Genomic DNA, 18,848 nt, shown 5'->3' with positions numbered 1-18,848 from the left:
TTTCCATCCATCCCGTACTGCCTACGCTCTTTTTCACCTCCCTTGTTCACTGTACAAAAAGGTTGACCCCAGGTACCTTCACTAACTCTACATCTACTAAGCAAATCAGCAGCAAAAAATACACACTGTAATTACATAATTAAACATTTAAAGTCTTCCGAGTTCAGTTGAGCTTCATTCAGAATCCCTCCCCGGGACAGACATGCACAAAAATGTAAATGAGAGCAATTATTTCAATAGGGGAACACCAAACTTTTAGTATTGTTGTAATGCAAGTATTATAGCAACGTACAGGTGTGCTGAGTAGGCAGCGAGGGACGAGGGAACAAAATGCTTGCAAGGTACGAGTAATGCTGTTTAAAAAAAAAAAAAAAAAAAAAAAAAAAACACCTTTGAAAAGAGATGTATTTAAAAGAACAGCGCTGTTTCTTCCAGTCCACTGGGTGGCAGCATAGTATTTTCTTGCTGGTGCAACGTCGGCTCGGAGAAGAAGCGCATTGTGTTTTGTACGCTGAATTTTGACTTTCAGGCAGAGCTCTTTTTAAAGTCTTAAACAAATTTTGTATTTTTGATATTGGACTGGCAGTCATGATTGTTGTTTCACCGATTTTTACACTTTTAAACGTTATTTGGGGATATTTATTGTCTTGGTTGAGTTCCTCTTGTGGTTCTGTACAACTGGAATGGCTGAAGTGCTGCCTGAAAAACTAAATTCGGAGAATAAAGTGCCCCTCTCTGCCTTGCAGCCAGCCTTCAAATTTTCCCCGCCTTCACCCTAAATGCTTTGCTGCTTTTCCGTTTCACTTGGCGTGAATATGGCGGCAAAGGAGACTGAAAACAGTTACCAAGTGCGTATTGAATCTGTCGTGAACGGCTGGCTAGTGGATTATTACTTCTTTTTGGCGGTAGAGTTCTTTAAAAATGAACAATACGAGGATTTCTGTGCCATCATAGATATACTCGACTGTAAGTATAACCCGCTCCCAGTGTTTTTGACTAGTTTAGCTAGCTCGTAACCAGCTATAGTACTGCCAGAACTGCTTAACGTCGTACCAAACTTAATACAAGTTAGCGGACTTATATATTAGTGCTCCTTTATGAGTTGTCTTCTATCCTGGTTCCGATAATACATGCTCTTAAACTTTGCAGGCGTCAGCTGACAGAAAATAAAGAATAAACGGGGGAAATTTCATGAATCGTGTGTTATTGTGAGAGTAAGCGGACTCATCGTCTTGTTATGTCGAGCGAGGCTGCTCTTATTTATTTGTTTTGGTCTTTTATATACACAAAGAACAATTTCAGTTCTGTTTACATTCATATACGTTCACGTAGTGGTTTTTCAACATACTAACACGTGTTTTTAAAGAAAAAAATCCAGGTGATTTTAATGACATATTTATAGTTTTCTTACCATACAAAAGACATCTTTTTCCTCAAAAGAACCTCCATACGCCTGATTTTTGGCGTTTTTAATTATTTATTTATTTATTCATTTATTTAACTTGTTTCTAGGGCATAGCCTTCTCTCCAGGTGACATGATAATGGAGTATCAACAGGACTGTCATAATGCCAAGTGTTTATACTGTCAAAGGGGAAATTTTTAGCATTACAGATGCGTCACAGGTATAGCTGTACTTCTAATGACAAACATGATTCTGACATTACCTGAAAATGTTATTTGTAGCCAGTCAGTAAAATTGTGTGAAAATCGGTCATGTATTCCTTCAATTTGAGACACCTCAGTAGATGTTAAAAAGTGGGCATTATTATAGCTATTATTGCCAGTTACTTAGGATATTTTGTATTATCAATTTCTGTGTGTTTGGGGGAAATAAGAAGCCTCTTTATTGTTTTATTGCAGGTATTATGGCTCGTCCTTTGGAGTCCACGGATGACATCGCAATGAAATTTCGAGTGTTGCAGTTTATCTCCCGGATAAATGAGGGTGAAAACCTTGGTGAGATCAACATTAATCAACATGATCGGCACATCTGAGTATCACTGTGGTTCTTTAAGCGACATCAGTGTACAGCTTTGTGCATCAAAATAAATAATTTGCAAAAATGTAATAACTTACCTGTCAAACGATTAAAAAAGGGTATGTAACTAATCTGCAATTCATTGTACCACAGTTATGCCACAGTTAGACACATTTAGAGGCCAATATAAATAATAAGAGCTTGTGATTAGAGTCTGACTACACATTCACTGGCCACTTAATTACCAGTAGTTACACCTTGCCTATACTGGGAATGATCCCCTTTTGCTTTCAGAGCTGCCTCACTTATTTGTGTCACATATTTTCCTTCCTTGGTCCATATTGACATGATATCCATTGATGTCTATTTAAATACCAGTACACATTTTTATTCAATATTCTGATATCATAAAAGTATCACATCACAATGTCACAGTTGTAGCAACGCCATGCCTTGATGTTCCCTAGTGTGGACAACAAGGAGAAAAGCCGAGGCATGTCTCAGAGCAGGAACCACCTGTCAGCTTCCAGTAATGATTTAGTGAAGCAGCTCCCTTTTTAGATGCTAACTTCCAACAAAGCAAAAGTAGTTTGTAAAACACCAAGGTGAAATGTCAAACCTATTTCACTACTTGAGGAAAAAACTCACCATGGAGTACAACCAGGCTACAAAGGAGGCAATACTAGTAGCTAGTGTGACCCAAATTCCATTCGATCAATTGAGTAATAATTTCCATTATTACTCAATTGATCGATAGAATACTTGATTATCAAGAATACTTGATAACAAAACTAAGTTTGATTTCTGTCATAATCAATAGCCTGATTCACAGCTTTCTCTAAATTCATATTTGAGGTTGACATCTCATCATACTTTAATATTGTGAATAAACACAACAGTGAATATTGGTTTGTCTTTGCCTACAGGTGTTTCATTTGAGATGGATGTGCCATCAACTCCTCTGGAATCCGCCTTAATGTTACTGGAAAAAATAAGCCAGGAGTTCAGTATCCCGCAGCAGGAGTATGAAAAGGTGTCCACTTCTCTTAAAGACATGGTAAGCATTTCTCTTGAGCTGAATTCCTTTATTGTACTTCCATTCAAAGACAACTTCTCCCTAAATGAAGTGGGTTGTTTTTGTTTTTACATTATAAATATCTGCACTTGTTCAGCTTTTACATTCTTACATACTTCTACAAAGGCAATCAAAACAGTGGTTTCTAATTATATTCTATTTAACGAATAATATATTTCTGTCTTCAGATCGTGGGGATTTTCATCAAAAACCGTAAGTTTGAGAAAGCAGAAGAGGTGCTGATGAAACACTTTCCTCCCAAAAATATTGGAAAGGTGAGGTTACTCACTAAAACATCTTTTTTCACTACACAATAATAACATTTAGATTAAAGTCAGTCTGTAACTTTATCCCTGCTTATAAGTTATTTTGTAAAGTCTTGTTTAAAAATTGATAAGCATTGTCATATCAATGTTGATATGCTGTGTAATACAAAACAACCAGGATGGGAAGCTTGTTGACATGTTGAACATAACAAATGAGACGGCTCGTAATCAAATTTCAGAAGATGGTGATGATGTGGTGCTAATCGTTTTATAGCTTTTAAGTGTAGACAAAGAAACAACGGTTAATTTCATTTCAGATCTACTAGGCTTTGCAAGCCTAGGCCATAAATATACTGGATAATGGACAGTCTGCTTTCCCATCTTGCATCTCCTCATCAGCCACAGTCATCAGTGTGCTGATATGATGATAGCGCTGGTGCAGGAAGACATTATGTGGAAAAGACAAATTAAAACAATTGGTTTAGCTTGCATGCCTTATAAGTGTCCCCTTTATTATCTTGATTGTGGTTGACTGATCACTGAGTGATCTTTGGATGGTGGAGCCTCATTCCACTGTAGAATCCTCCCCTACTTTTTCTGCATTTGTTTTTTTAGTTCCAGCTCCCTCTAGTGGCCAACCTCCCCCTTTACAACAAAACCATCAAATAACTACATTGGCTAGTTTTCATTTTCTGTCACATGTTAAACAATGTTGGGTCTGATTTTATTACATCTCTAAAACTATTTAAAAATTAAAATGGTGCATGCTAAGATATTCAAACACATTATGGTTTCTAATGCCATGTTTCTCACATTTCTATAGAGAGCAATATTCATGGGTCTCATCAGGAAAAAGAATAAGATTCATGACGTCATTGAGCAAATCAACTTTCAGCAGTTCAAGGAGGAGATGATTGGGTTTTGCCTGAGGATCTGCCACTTCAGCCTTCCTCTTCTTCATAAGGTATACATGCTCTATATTAAATGTGTTTGTTTGTTTTCATTAATTATAGAAACTAATCAATAGAACAACTTAAAGCAATGTGAAGTCCTTTTAAACATTTGGGGTCAAGATTGGCCCATCTTTGCATTTAGACATTTCAGCACTTGTTGGGAAAATGGGATGCACACTGCCCAGTGCATCTGCAAAGAAATTGCTATTACATAAGGTTAGGAGGTTAACATAAAGTCCAGGATTAAACTGTACACTCCAAACCAAGTCTCCAGGGTTTTGGAGATTTTTTGGTGTTTTTAAAGCCTGCACATCTTGTGAAATTATCAGGATTTCTATATGCTTCTTAATTATGTCTGTTCTTCGTGTACATCCCTGCTGTACTTTTCCTGCTTAAGGATTTCATAGATCCAGCTCTTTCAGCTCAGATATAATATATCCTGACACCTTGATTTGTAGTATCTTCCAATACTAGTATTAATCAATAAGTTATGCTCTTCTTTGTGAGGAAGAGACCAGGATGTTTAAGGCTGCAAATATCAGATTGCTTTCTTGAGCAGTCCTAATAGCTCAGTGTGTTTAGTAAATGTATGAAAGGTTCAACTTGCTGTATATTATGAATTTAAGTGAATTGTCTTTTGACTATAATTGAGATTAAAATGAAGAACAGACCATGTTTCAAATGTAATCAATTCAGAAATCCTGATTGTGGAAGTTTCTTTGTTGTGAATTTGTGTGTCTGTGTGTTTGGTTTATGTATCCCAGGCTGCAAAACATCTCATTGATAAAACCCTTGTGGATCAAGAGAGCACAGCAACTGAAAGTGATGAACAAGCTGAACCTCGGCCATGCTCTAGTTCACAAATAGCCACTGTCCAGTTTGTACCATGGTAATCGCTTCCCTTCTCTTAGTTGATTAGTAATGTTAGTAATGTCTAATGTTAATGTAATGTCCATAGTAATGCCTATTAAGATCAGTGGCAAAACAACAGTCGGTTTGAAAATGTGTGAAGAAAAATAATCCTCCCTTTTCTTTGAATTGGAAGTGATTATTAACTTTATTAATACTCACCAGTAGCAGCTACATTAATTGTATGTTGCACTCATGTGATCACACTATCCATGAATGCAAAAACATTTATGTATTAGATGAATTGTGCATACCTTTTTGTGGTCAGGATGTTTGTCTGTTTTTCAGTTTTCTATTGTTAATAGTTGTTGATAGTATTTTATTGTCATTTTATTGTCTTCCAGTACACATTCACTTATCCATAAGACCAGGCTAGAAGCGGCCTACAAATCCCTGGCTACAGGTTTAAATAAAAGAACATTTGCTCAGTTGGAGGAAGAAGTAGACAGAGAGGAGCTGGAAAGAGAAAATCTTTGCGAACAGCTTTCCATGACATCAGAGAGGTGCAACAGTCTGGACTTGGAGGAACGGTTATTTCAGAGAGACTCAGGAGGCCCCATGGAAGCTTCACCAGCAGACCAACCACCACGAGTAAATGCTGTTCCACAAAGTCAGGCAGATTTACGCTTAAAAAATCCCATTGTACTGTGTAAACGAGAGAATTACACTGTGTCTCGGCTGGTGGTGGAACCAGATAGTCAGGCAAGTTCACGCTGCACAACCGCTTTACAGGAACTGGAACCTGAGGTCAGAAGGAAAAAGGCACCACAGAGACTATCTGCATCTAATGAAAAAGACCGTCAGTGTCGGGGAGCAGACAAAAAAGGTGCCACGCCCACCCGAAAGAGCCGCATTCAGGCAAACAGAACTCACACCAGGTAAGTTAAAGTAGCAAATAGCAAGATGTTCTTGCTATTTGTTTCGCCTCGTCCATGCCCCACAACTTAGGTCTGCCCCTCAGTTTGAGAACCACTGTGTTATGAGAAAGTTACTGTTTAGTAGATATACAACATTAAAAACTGTTTGTTTCAGCTGGTTGAATTGACTCCTCTGACTCTGCATCTAGCAGGGAAATTTATGCTGCAGCACTGCAGTTTGATGGTTTACTAAGCAATAAGTCCACATGTGCATTTCTCACCTGTTACTGGTTACTAGAGTGTCAATTTTCAATGTTTTTAGTAACTTATTTTTATAATTACTTTGATGTGAAAACTAATAACAACCATCAGTCCATTTTTCTCCTACTTATCTGGGTCTGGGTTATGAGGACAGTAGCCTGAGCAAAGATATCCGGATTTCCCTATCCCCAGCCACCTGTTTTAGGTCTTTTGGGGGTATATGAGTTTTCTCCATGTCAGCCAAATTGCTCCAGCATGTCCTGGTCTCCTTCCAATTAGACATAGCAGAAAACACCCAACTATGGAGAAATCCTAGTAGGATACTTAAAAAAAAAAAAAAAAACTCACCCAACTGTCTTCTTTAGGTTCACAACATGATTGATATTTGACCAGTTTTATTTATTTATCCAGTAATCAGGATGGTATGGATGTCAGCCGTACCACAGCCTCTTCAGTGGAGAGCTCACCAAGTCAGTCACCTTCTCAGCCTGTCCGACAAACAACCTCCACTCCTCACAAGGACTCTGGTCAAAACAAAAGTGCTCGTCTTTTAAAATGGTTAGTAAACACCAGTAACTGAGAAACTAAAATTGAAATACACCCAGTGGAATACACCTGGGTGAATATTCCACCCAGCATGATTGAGTAATAGTTCTAATCATTTTTAATTTTTATCTTTTGTAGTTGTGCTTAATCATTTTGCCAAACAAAAACACACTCTGGCTCTTATTCACAGGAACCAACTGTACCATGATGCAAAGGAGAGCAAGGGTGACAAAGAGTCGTATGTTACTCCTAACAAGAGCAGTATGTAATACTTCATTAAATATAAAATTTTTATAAATATTCAATAAGTTGAGTTCAGCCAGTTTGAAACATCTGGTTTTAATGTTTTTTTCTGTTTGTTTGTTTTTTTTCCCTTTCCACAAAGGCTCAGACATGAGCACCATTTCAAATTCAGGCCAAAGGAAAAGGGTAAGTATAGCAAAACATGCTACAACGCTAACTCGTCACTGTACTTTCCTGTGGATGTTATTTGAATCCTTATTCACATAAATTACACTAAGTCAAACTCTTTGTTCAATACAGGCATCTCAATTTACAGTTTAGCATATATATTTTGTTCCTCTTTTGCATAAGACTTACTCATTTCCAACCATCATACAAATTTAGGTTCCTGTGTGAATAATGCACTACACATGAGGACATCTCAGTTTAGTCAGTTACATTAGTAGAGCTTTTTGAAACAATTTTTGGACTCTCCACAGTAGAAAAAGCTAACGAATCTTTCGATTGTGTTGCAGAAATGGACAGAGAGTGAGACGCAGAAGTTAAAAGACGGGGTCAAAAAATTTGGAGAGGGCAACTGGTGTAAGATCAAGGAATACTACGGCTTCAAAGATCGAACAAATGTCAACCTGAAGGACAGGTGGAGAACAATGAAAAAGTCAAATATCATCTGACTCACCAAAGCATATGTTATTTTATCCCATCTCCATTTATTTATTTTTGTTTCTTAAGCAAGTTATTGATAATTTAAAAAAAAAAGTTTATAGATTTAGTAAATGTTCAGTGTTCATGGTTCAAATATTGTTTCATTTTGAGGAAGGGATAAAAGAAATAGTGCAGTGCAGTAATAGTGAATATTGAATATGAATATATACATTACTGTTGGTAACTCTGGGTAAATATAGATGTCCCTTAGTGTTCTTTATTCTTCACTTACAGTGTTAATAGCTTCCATTGTTTTTTTCTCTTCAGTAAATATAGTGAGATTCCAGAAGTGACACTGCAAAATAAACACATTTCCTTTTCTGCACTTCTCCAATAACTGTCTCGCTTTCATATTCTGTGAAACTGTTCTTTGCTGTCATTTTCATTTATGCGTGTAGTTCAATTCAACCCGTGTAGACTGAAATATCAGTGAGCTGCCTTAAATTGAAGCTTTAATTCATCTGGAGAGTAGTGAAATGTATCAGATGGAAAAAATTATACATACCAAAAAGAACTGCATTAATAATGCCTTTACAACATAGACATGTTACTCTCTGCTACTGTACTATTATTTTTTTATCCAAATGCATTTCTTTCTAAACAATACCAATTATTTTTAAGCTTTAATTTTTATTTTTTGGCCCATAAATTGCATTATTGTCAGTCAAGCTCCCCAGAAAAATAAATGAGGCGTTATTAAAATGTCACAACAGTTTTAATAGCTCAAAACTGTACAGTGCTACAGCAACAAGATGGTTTGCTTAGTCGAGGTTTCTGTAGCAGCTTGGTGTTTGTGGGGTAGGGTTGCTAGCCCTACGCCCAGCCTGGCTTTCTCATCTGGGATTGAAACCTGGATTATCAGGGGTTGATAAATCAGAGTTAGTTAGATCTAGATCAGGTATTTCTAAAAAAAAAAATTGTTTAAGTCAAAAAAAAGAAAGAAAATGCAAAAACAAAATCATTGTTAAAATTGAATGTTTAAAGCGTAATGTGCCCTCCAGTCCAGTGTGTGGCAGCACGAGGTTTTGCGAATATCTGCCAGTGAGTTCAAAGAGTAAGATATGGTTCTTTTCTTTTCTTTTTTACTCTAAATTGAGACCAATAGTTGTTTCAAAGAGTGTCTTCTGGGGTAGTTGACCTGGTTATTACTTCTGTCAGACAGAGATAAAGAGCGTTGTAAGGCAAGAAATGAAGAAAAGATGGCAAAAACAGTGGGAGGAGGAAAGGAAGGGACGGTGGTTGCATAAAATTCAAAGGAGAGTAGGCGAAATGAGAAGCATTGGACAGGAAGGAGTAGGAGAGAGGAGGTGGTCATATCGAGAATAAGATTTAAACATACTGGTTTAAACACTACACTATTCATGATAGGGAAACATAATACAGGGAAATGTGACTACTGTGGAGAAGAGGAAACGATAGAACATGTTATATTACACTGTCAGAAGTATCAGGTGGAGAGAAGTCAGCTGACCCCAAACCTCAGTAATATGAAAATGAAACAAGATCTTATTGATTTACTGCAAAAGGACTCGTGAAAGTTATCAGCCCTTATTCCGGTTTTTAAAAGAGGGTAAATTGTTTGGGAGGATTTGTGGGAGGGGGGGGTGACGTTCCGTCCACATTCCATACCAGTTGGTGGCGGTAATGCACCATTCAGCTGTTTGCCGACCGCCAATAAAAATTTAGAAGTACAAGAAGAAGTCTTCCGTTGGATGTTTGTCCAATATGAACGTTTTGTCTGTTTTTGTATGTGGTGTGTGTTTTGTTTTGTCTTTTTATACGCTTTTGCTGAATTCTGCCTCTAAAGAATTGGAATGAAGCGCCACCTGACAAGCTAAACTCGGAGATTAATAACCCATCAATTTCTATGAATATGGCGGCAAAAGAAAACGTAAACAGTCGCCAATTTGACACTGAATCCGTCGTGAACCGCTGGGTAGTGGATTATTATTTGTTTTTGGCGCTAGAGTTATTTAAAAAGGAACAATATGAGGATTTCTGTGCCATTACAGATGTACTCGACAGTAAGTAACAATCAGTTTACGGTGTTTTGACTAGTCTACGTACCTTTGGGATTACCAGAACTATTTTTTGCAAGCTTGTTATCCTTGAAAAGTGAAGAAGTGCCCTATATATGTCCAAGTGTCACGTTTCGTGTGCTGGACTAATTGTGATGTAGGTTCGTGGGTGCATTTCCCACTGGTTTATGTCATTTTTGTGACATTTTTATCAATCTTGTTTTTATTGTAGATACTTATACTATTTTAAGACTGCCTACTACTTGTTTCATCAAAAAACTATATCTAATAACACAGTGTATTCATTTTTTATTGTGATAAATATGCATTTTTTAGCCTTTCGATTGTTTTCTTACAGGTGTCTTGGTTCGTCCTTATGGGCCCATTGATTTCATGCCACAAAAGATTCAAGTGTGGCGGTTTCTCTGCCGGATAAATGAAGGTGACAAACTTGGTGAGATCAACACTGACCATTCATTATCACACATCTGTCAGTCTGATTCATGGTAGTGCTTCTTTTGCATTGTGACTAAATACTAAAATGAACCTGTTTTTTTGTTGTTGTTGTTGTTGTTTTTTTCTCCCAGCTGCAGACACGTCTTCTCAGTCGGTATGTCCTCTGGAATCAGCCCTAATGTTGCTGGAAAGTATGAGCCAGGAGTTCAGTATCCCACAACAGGATTACAAGAACGTATGCACTTCAATTAAAGAAATGGTAAGCATTTCCCTTATTGTTTAGGGTTTTTTTAATCACATATTCAATTTATGCACATGATTCGTTTTTGCATTCCCTTTCACAAAAATATACAGACTAGCTCTTTTGTTTAATCAGAGACTGTAAATGAAATTATTACACTGCAAACTTGATGGTGTAAATGCATGGGCAGTGTGTGTACACATCTCTTTTTTTTTTTTTTTGTGGCAAAGGATGAATACGTGAGCTTACTAAGCCTGAGCTAAATTAATGTTTTTACAGCTATTAATCAGGTTTCCCAAAATGTTGATTCTGTTCATCTGGATGTAGCATTTTCAGTAGGAGAAACATTTCATCACTCATCCAAGTAACTCACAGCCCATTGTTCATTCAGTGGGCTGGTTTCAGTTATTGTGCAAATGTACTGTTTATAAAGTTGGGGAAACCTGCAGTAGCTGAAACTGTAGAAGTCACTTGGATGAGTGACGAAACATTTCTCCCATTGAAATTACTACGTCCAGGTGAACAGAATCAACCTTTTGGAATTTACTTACCTGTATGATTGAGCATGCATCAAGACATTAATCAGGTTTGTTTCAACTAGCTATTTATTTCTGCCTTTAGATTATAATGCTTTCTATTAAGAATGGAAAATTTGAGAAAGCAGGAAAGGTACTGAACAAGCACTTTACCAAGAGGATGGATGGCAGGGTGAGTTCACTAATTAAAACATATTTTTCTTTAAGCAATATTCTTTGATTCAAGTCATTGTTTTATCTTGGTAACTAAATTCACATTGATTGCCATTTTGACATTATTTACAGTGTTAAAATGAATTAATAGTTATAAAAATGTTGTGTAAAAGCAATAAGAGTAGGGGTACTTGGTTAAATCATGCTTGCGGAAGATGGGGGGGAAAGTATGGTGCTGCATTTCTGTCATACACAAATGAAACCATACTTTTGACAGCTTTTTAGTTTTAACTGTAAACACCAACAGATTATTATACTAAATTATTGATGGTGATTCATGAAGTTTTTTAGGTGTCCATGTAGTGTCTTAGATTACTGAAATATTTGTGTTCTGTGTAGAGAATGCTGTTCATGGGTCTCATCAGCAAGAAGAATAAAAAGCATGAAGTAATTGAGCAAATCAACTTTGCACAGTTCAAGATGGAGATGCTGGCTTTTTGTGAAAGGCTCTGCCCATCAAGCGTTCCCTTTCTCCAAAAGGTATGAATGCTATATTTAAGATAAAGGCTTTGTAGTTTGTTTGGTTGTTTTGGTTGTTTGTTTCTACTTTGTGAGCAGTAGGAAATGCTTGCCTGTGACTTTTGTTTATTCTGTTGAAAAACAATTAATAAAACATTGTGGATTTGTCTGTAACATAAAAGGCTTTACACTTACACTATATAAAAGTGTATATTTTTGTGTAATTCTACCAGGCTGCAAAACAGCTTATTCAGGAAAAGAATAAGGAACAAGACAGCAGTGCAGCTAGAGCTGATGAGCAAGCCCAACCGGTCCCCTCTTCAAGTCCACAAGTAAACATGGTCCAGTCTGTACCATGGTAAGATGTCTCTCCCTCTCAGGTGATCTGATCAAAGCTAATTAAAATAACAAATTTGCAAAATTTTACGGATGTCATTGCATCCTTCATCAGATTAGGTTTTATTAGATCCTAATAAGTACTGTTACGCTTATCTGTGCTGAATATTTGCACATTGTGCTGTCTTATAGTCTTAAGCTGCCCACAGCCCTCACACAAATGCCCAGAGAAAAATCACTCCTCATCTGGACTGGGAATTGCAAACATCCATCACAGATGACTGTTTTAAACTTATTACAAATGAGAAATGTGGTCTTAGTTTCTTCATTACTCAGAGCAGAACCAGTGAAAGCTATTTCAATTCTGAAATTCAGTACTAATTCCATTAATATATTGCACACTCTGTATCTATTTGTCAATGCTGGGCAGCATAATAGCAGTTGAGAATGGTTGCAGCTTGGAAATCCAACACAGATTTTCACTTTTTGTTATTTATTGTTGTTTTTTTATGATATTTTCAGGAGTATTGGATTCAGCAAACCATAAAAGGTTTAGAAGCAGTTAGGTCCCCTTAACTTTAAAAATACACAAAATAAATCAATATAATCCTAAATTGTTTTCAATAATAATTTGCTCTCTGGTGGCCACTTGAGTACAGTGAATGCAACAAAGAACCAGTTTGAAATGATGTGAGCCTTGTAACATAGCATGTTATACTGCTGGAGGCGGCTGTCAGAGTGTACATTTGGGCCATAAAGAGATGGACATGATCAGCAACAGTACTCAGGAACCCTGTGGCATTTAAACAATGTACAGCTGGTACTACGGGGCACTAAGTGTGCCAGCAAAAAATAGTCCCCCACACCATTACACTATCATCACATAGTGTAATGTGTTATGCGTTCAGACATGCTCTTCTCCATACATTGGTTGTACTGAGTGGTTACTGTTACCCCCTGTTGGCTCAAAGCAATCTGCCCATTTTCCTCTGAACTTTAGCAGGTTGTCTTGACCATGTCTACATGCCTAAATGCACTGTGCTATCATGTGACTGGCTGACTAGATGTTATCGCTAACAAGCTGGTGAACAGGTGTACCGATTAAATTGGCCAGTGAGTGTGAGTACGTTAAATATGTGGCGAGACATCCCTTTTCAGCCCCTTTTCCTTGTCTGCATCTTAATTTCCAGCAAGCATTTAACTATCCAGAGGACCAGGCTACAAGCAGCCTACAAAGCCTTGGCTACAGGATTAAATGAGAGAACGTTTTCTCAGCTGGAGGAAGAAGTGGAGACAGAGGACCAGGAAAGCGACCATATGTGTCTGCAACTCTCACCTGATCCTAAAACGGACACCGGTTTGGACTTGGAGCAGGAAGTGTTATTTCAGAGAGACTCAGGCAGCCCCATGGAAGCTTCACCGGCAGACCAACCACCACAAGCAGATGCTGTTCCTCAAACTCAGGAAAGTTCGCTCTCAAAGACGTCGTCTGTGCCATGGAACAGACAGCTTTACACTCTGTCACGGCTGGTGATGGAACCAGATAGTCAGGCAAGTTCACAGTGCTCAAAGGTTTCAGAGGAACTAGAGACTGAGGCCAGATTAGAAGAGGCACCACAGACACTGGCTCTATCAGATAAAAGAGACTCACAGTGCCCAGTTACTGACCAAGAAGTGTCCATACCAGCACCAAAACGCCACAGAAGGACCAACAGAATTAACAGCAGGTACTTATATTTGTTTTCTTTTTTCTTTTTCAGGAAAATGGTTAGTAGGCACTATTTTCTTACAAGGTTGTAAGGTTTGGCATTTCATTTTAAGCAGGTTACTTTTAGCATTGTTTAATCAGTGTATGGCATTAAAACTTTTTTTTTGGTTTACAGAGTTTCAACTAGTTTTACTGAGTTGTCAGCAGAGAGTGAGGACTCTCCTCATTCTGTGGCCAGCACGGCAGTTAGTGTGAAACGTCATAACCAGTCCAGTAGTTCACTGAGCAGGTAAAATATTAGAACTCTTAACAATAACCAGAAAGCCTTCACCGTCGCTAGAGCAAAGGATGCATTCATGTATTGTCAGTTTGTAATTATTTATTGTGTCTCCTTTAAGCTAGCTAAATATTAATGCTAATAAAAGTTACTCAGGTCAACTTACACTTAACAATAAACTAGTTAAAGCAGCTATTATACTCGGTTGCGCATGGTGACTCAGACAACTGTCCACACAATGAATGAATAGTCATTCCTGTTTTAGTTCTTTGAAGTCTGACTGAAGGGTGTGTGCGTAGTTGATGTTCTGTAATGTATTGTTTTCACAGACATGTCCAGACAGTCACAAATAATTGGCAGGCATATGGATGTCAGCACAGAGCCTCATGAAATTTATGTAACTCAGAACCGACAGCGTGTAGTAAAACACATGAGACATGAAGCTCAGAACTCTAAACTATCCTCAATCTCTTATGTTTCCCCCTCCTCTCTAATTTGGGGGTTCAGTGCAAGTGAACAGGACTCCCTTTCAAAGAGAATTCAAATTACGCTTTTGTGTATTTGATGATGTCATTTAGTTAATAGTAATTGGTTTTTTATTAAAATTACTCTTTGTTCTATTACTTTGGTGCTTAAAAACACAGATATTAAACACTACAGATAAACAGTATAGTATGTTTCAGATCTCCAGTCAAAGCAAATGTTACATTTTGAAGATAATAGTCCAACAGTCTAACTCTTATCTAACAGAAACATCAACAAGTCAAAACAGTCGTCATCAGACAGTGAAGGAGAACCACAGAAGCTCTCAGAGCCTTCAGTGAAGGTCTCTCCCAGTCTGCTCCCTCTTCACCCTGTTCCTCAGACAAGCTCCACTCCTCACAAGGATTCTGCTCAACTCAGCAACAACTCCTATTCAAAGAAGTGAGTAGAGATAACACCAGTAGCTTTGGCTATGAATAGATAGACGTCATATGTTCAAGTATTCATCTTGAGTCTAATATAAGTGATTTACTTTGATTTTTTTTATTGGCCACAAAGATAACAGCAGTGAAATTACAGATGGGGAACACTGTAACTTAAATACTTTATCAAGCATGGCAAGTCCATATGTACAACTTCACTTTATACAGGCTTGACATGTCTTATAGCTAAAGATCTACCATTCTGTACTTTGAAGAACATTAACAATAAGTTATTTTTCTGATGTTTGCTGTGGGCTGTGCTGCACATTAACTGAAAAAATTGAAAAACGGTTATAGATTTTTAGATTTCAAAATGAACTACTCTTATTTTCACCCATGATGTATATGACACCAAAGCAACTGTGTTAATATGCATTGTAGCTTAAGAGGCTGGATGGAATCATTTCAAGCTATGGAGCAGAAAAGTGTGAATTAATGGAGAGAAAGAAAAAAAAAAAATACCAACAGAAGTAAACAAATCAATAAGGCAACTGGAGATACGACACCTGGTTCTGCAGAGGAGACAACTTAAAAAGCTTCAGAACAGGAGAGGGACAGAATATATGTGCTGCAGGATATATGATTAAGAGCTGTCTGACATCCTTGAGATGTGCAAAAGACTAAGATTAGCTCAGAAAAAGAAAAAACATGGAAGAACTAGCTTCATCAGAGACCCATTTAAGATTACTGAAGACAACAAAGAAATCCCTGGAAGAACACCTTGGAAAATGCACTCTGACCCTGCAAAGTCAAGGGTCAGAGTCCATCATCAGAGGAAAGGTCTCCAACCAAAGGTTCTCAATTGACAACAAACAAAATGCAATGATATCTGAGAAATCCATCAGAAGATGCTATGATGCAAATCTCAGACCGTGAACAGATCAAGCAACTCAAGCAGGATTCTTGTAGGGACCTCGAGAAATTTGATCACTCCATGCTCAAAGCTTTGGGCCTTCCAGTTTGGCTTGCTGCCTCATATACATTTTCTCAAAAGTGACTTATACATTTATTTATAAACTTAAAGTTTATTTGATGCCAATGATGCCACAGCTTTGTGGCATCATTGACTCGTCTTTCTACTCTTCCCAGATCTAATGATACTCATTGAAAGTCTGGCCAGCCTCTACAAAAAACTATATCTTTTGTTTTACTCTTATTGCATAAAAAAAAAAATTGTCGTTTTTTTTCTTCATCTTTCTACTATTGTATTGCTTCGTATTCTTAAATCTCTGTATCTACATCATGGTTTAAGGCCTGATTCTTTCTGCAATGATAGTGTATCCCCCACATATTTTGTTTGGGTTTTTTTTATAAAGAAGTTATTTATTGAAACATTTATATACAGTGCTTTTAAGCTCACGACATTATTGGTAGCCAATGAAAAAACACACACTGCTTACTTAAAACCACAGTGTACAAGTTTAAACCAGATAACAGCTTAAGGCATTAGTATTGATTTAGCATTTTGCAGTTAAAAGTTTCTCTCTACCAGTACACATTGTGCTGTTCCTTTTTATAAAACCTGGCTGTTTAACTTCAGAAATAAAGAGTAAAACATAATTTTAATCACCAGTCACTCAAAACAGGTTGTTCCTTTTACAGAATATCATTGATTGTTTTTTCTCATCTTGCAGAAAGTCTAAAAAGTCAATACGGTTATCATCAGACAGCGAGGAAGACCCGAAGGAGCCTGTGACCTGCAAGAAAACTCCAGTACAAAAGCCTCATACCCAACTGTCCAGTGATCCTGTGGACAATCAAGTGTAACTACAGAATCTTGTATTTTATATCGGTGCTCTAGATGACTAATTAATGATTTGATATTTGACCAGTTTTATTTACTTTTACAGGAATCGAGATGATACGGATAACATCCATATTACAGACTCTTCAATGGAGAGCTCGCCAAGTCAGTCCCCTTCTCACCCCATCCCACAAACGAGCTCTACTCCTCACAAGGACTCTGCTCAAAAGAACATCCATTCCCATTTAGAATGGTTAGTAAACACCAATAAGTCTGAGAAAGTAACAAGAGGACTGCAACATGTTAAAATGTAATATTTTGAATGCTTTATCCTTTTGATTGGTGCACATTTTGATTTGGTTTGAAGATGTGAAGTTCAGTCTATGATTTAGAGTGCCATGTCATCTGCTTGTGCAGGTGGCAATTGGTCTGCTGTGTTCTATTAAGCACAAAGTACACAAAACAGGCTCTTACCAGGACATTTTAGACCAGTCTGTGCTTCCATCTGGAGATGCTGGTTTCCTTTTCCAGCAAGACTTTTCAGCTTGTGGGTAGACGGGTGCTAACTGTTGTCAAAGCAACCTGAGCTTTGATAACATTTCAGCAGTTACTCAAGCTATTTGCCTCCATGCCACACCACACTGATGCAGCAACTCATAGCAAAGGAGTCATAACCAAGTGTTTGATTTCTAAATAAAAACCCAGTATGAAATTAATATACTGGATATTTCTGTTTTTAACAATCTGAAATGGTGGATTTCTGATTTTTATGAGCTATGGGTCATAGTCACTTTTTTATGGTTAGAAATATTTAACATTACTCTATAAATATAGAATAAAGTTGACTATTTTTGAATTGTAAATGTCTCATATTGGGTTTTTTTATATATGTACTAGTCATTAACTGAAGATATTTAAATATGTGATTATGTGCAAACACACATCAGTATTCCTCCCAGCATATCTGATTAATAGCCCTAATTATTTTTAATTTTTATCTTTTGTAGTTGTGCTTAATCATTTTGCCAAACAAAAACACACTCTGGCTCTTATTCACAGGAACCGACTGTACCATAATGCAAAGGAGACCAAGGAGGTATGGAGTGACGAAGAATCGTATTTTACCTCCAAAAAGAGAAGTAATAGTTCATTGAATATGTAACTTGAATTCATGGAGTTTGGATTATGGGGTTCAAATAATTTTGTGTATTTATTTATTTTTTCTTCTCACAAAGGCTCAGACATGAGCACCATTTCAAATTCAGGCCAAAGGAAAAGAGTAAGTATAGCAAAACATGCTGCAAAGCTAACTGATCACTTAACTTTCCTGTTGATATTTGTATTTAAATGCCTTTTTCATATAAATGTGTGAAATAGTCCATAGAGAGGACTTCTTGTTCTATATCACACAGTAATTTGCTGCTTTGCCTTTTGTTCCTATCATACAAATTTAAGTCCCTGTATCAAAACCATTGCATGTTCAGTCACTTGCACTGGTATTACAACTTGATCTAAAATGCTGTCATTTTTAGACTTCCCACAATGGCAAATGGCTAACTGACATGTTTTTATTGCGTTGCAGAAATGGACAGAGAGTGAGACGCAGAAGTTAAAAGATGGGGTCAAAAAATTTGGAGAGGGCAACTGGAGTAAGATAAAGGCATATTACAACTTCAAAGATCGAACAAATGTCAACCTGAAGGACAGGTGGAGAACAATGAAAAAATCAAATATCGTCTGACTCACCAAAGCCTATGTCATTTTATCCCCATCTCCATTTATTTGTTTTGGTTTCCTTAACAAGTTACTGGTCATTTTAAAACCCACTTTACAATTTAGTAAATATTAAATGTTTGTGGTTCAAAGATTGTTTCTTTTGTTGATAACAGAAATTGCAGTAATAGTGACTATTGTAGCATCTCTGCAGCCCTAAATAACAAACACACTCGTTGAATTGATACAGAGATGGGAATAGCTTTAAAAGTATGTTCTCTCAGTCTTATGATCTCAGAAAAGCAGAACAGACCTTTAATTAAAGATATGAAAGCTGCCAAATATCCATATAGCTAAGATCGACAGGTACCTTTTTCCTCCCACACA

At 37.2% G+C, this 18,848-nt stretch overlaps 2 protein-coding genes across 6 annotated transcripts; both read left to right on the top strand.

Moving 5' to 3' along the window:
• The first annotated feature begins 456 nt into the window (after nucleotides 1-456).
• Nucleotides 457-8,132, top strand: LOC102082025 (telomeric repeat-binding factor 2). 2 transcript variants are annotated; one of them, XM_005458995.4, is made up of 12 exons: nucleotides 458-966; nucleotides 1,863-1,958; nucleotides 2,907-3,037; nucleotides 3,244-3,330; nucleotides 4,145-4,285; nucleotides 5,039-5,163; nucleotides 5,528-5,774; nucleotides 5,916-6,061; nucleotides 6,713-6,859; nucleotides 7,038-7,108; nucleotides 7,233-7,276; nucleotides 7,606-8,132. In XM_005458995.4, exons 1-12 carry the CDS (start codon nucleotides 780-782, stop codon nucleotides 7,762-7,764), a joined length of 1,581 nt encoding a protein of 526 aa, XP_005459052.1. In that variant the 5' UTR covers nucleotides 458-779; the 3' UTR covers nucleotides 7,765-8,132. The 2 variants fall into 2 exon arrangements, with proteins under 2 accessions (XP_005459051.1, XP_005459052.1); XM_005458994.4 differs by having other exon boundaries at nucleotides 457-966; nucleotides 5,528-6,061.
• LOC100705969 (telomeric repeat-binding factor 2) lies at nucleotides 7,641-18,809 on the top strand. Of its 4 annotated transcripts, none has more exons than XM_019359811.2 (14): nucleotides 7,641-7,730; nucleotides 10,172-10,267; nucleotides 10,401-10,528; nucleotides 11,132-11,218; nucleotides 11,599-11,739; nucleotides 11,952-12,076; nucleotides 13,245-13,781; nucleotides 13,938-14,051; nucleotides 14,790-14,963; nucleotides 16,639-16,767; nucleotides 16,855-17,001; nucleotides 17,808-17,887; nucleotides 17,984-18,027; nucleotides 18,331-18,809. In XM_019359811.2, the coding sequence occupies exons 2-14, from the start codon at nucleotides 10,207-10,209 to the stop codon at nucleotides 18,487-18,489; spliced, it is 1,926 nt and encodes a 641-aa protein (XP_019215356.1). In that variant the 5' UTR covers nucleotides 7,641-7,730; nucleotides 10,172-10,206; the 3' UTR covers nucleotides 18,490-18,809. The 4 variants fall into 4 exon arrangements, with proteins under 4 accessions (XP_019215356.1, XP_019215349.1, XP_019215352.1 ...); XM_019359804.2 differs by lacking the exon at nucleotides 7,641-7,730 and adding an exon at nucleotides 9,445-9,819 and having other exon boundaries at nucleotides 10,172-10,255; XM_003454514.5 differs by lacking the exon at nucleotides 7,641-7,730 and adding an exon at nucleotides 9,447-9,819.
• Nucleotides 18,810-18,848: the final 39 nt, after the last annotated feature.

This window comes from Oreochromis niloticus, linkage group LG1 (assembly GCF_001858045.2).
Source record: "Oreochromis niloticus isolate F11D_XX linkage group LG1, O_niloticus_UMD_NMBU, whole genome shotgun sequence".
Lineage (NCBI taxonomy): Eukaryota > Metazoa > Chordata > Actinopteri > Cichliformes > Cichlidae > Oreochromis > Oreochromis niloticus.
The sequence above is the reverse complement of the archived record's forward strand: the minus strand, read 5'-3'. Positions and strand labels throughout refer to the sequence as shown.

Excerpts from the sequence above, each read along its gene's own strand:
- LOC102082025 (XM_005458994.4), top strand. The coding sequence starts at position 780 with ATGCTTTGCTGCTTTTCCGTTTCACTTGGCGTGAATATGGCGGCAAAG. Across the intron at positions 5,164-5,527 it reads ACTGTCCAGTTTGTACCATG|TACACATTCACTTATCCATA; the intron begins GTAATCGCTTCC and ends ATTGTCTTCCAG. Across the intron at positions 6,860-7,037 it reads AGTGCTCGTCTTTTAAAATG|GAACCAACTGTACCATGATG; the intron begins GTTAGTAAACAC and ends TCTTATTCACAG.
- LOC100705969 (XM_003454514.5), top strand. The coding sequence starts at position 9,663 with ATGAATATGGCGGCAAAAGAAAACGTAAACAGTCGCCAATTTGACACT. Across the intron at positions 11,740-11,951 it reads GCGTTCCCTTTCTCCAAAAG|GCTGCAAAACAGCTTATTCA; the intron begins GTATGAATGCTA and ends TAATTCTACCAG. Across the intron at positions 14,964-16,638 it reads AACAACTCCTATTCAAAGAA|AAAGTCTAAAAAGTCAATAC; the intron begins GTGAGTAGAGAT and ends CTCATCTTGCAG.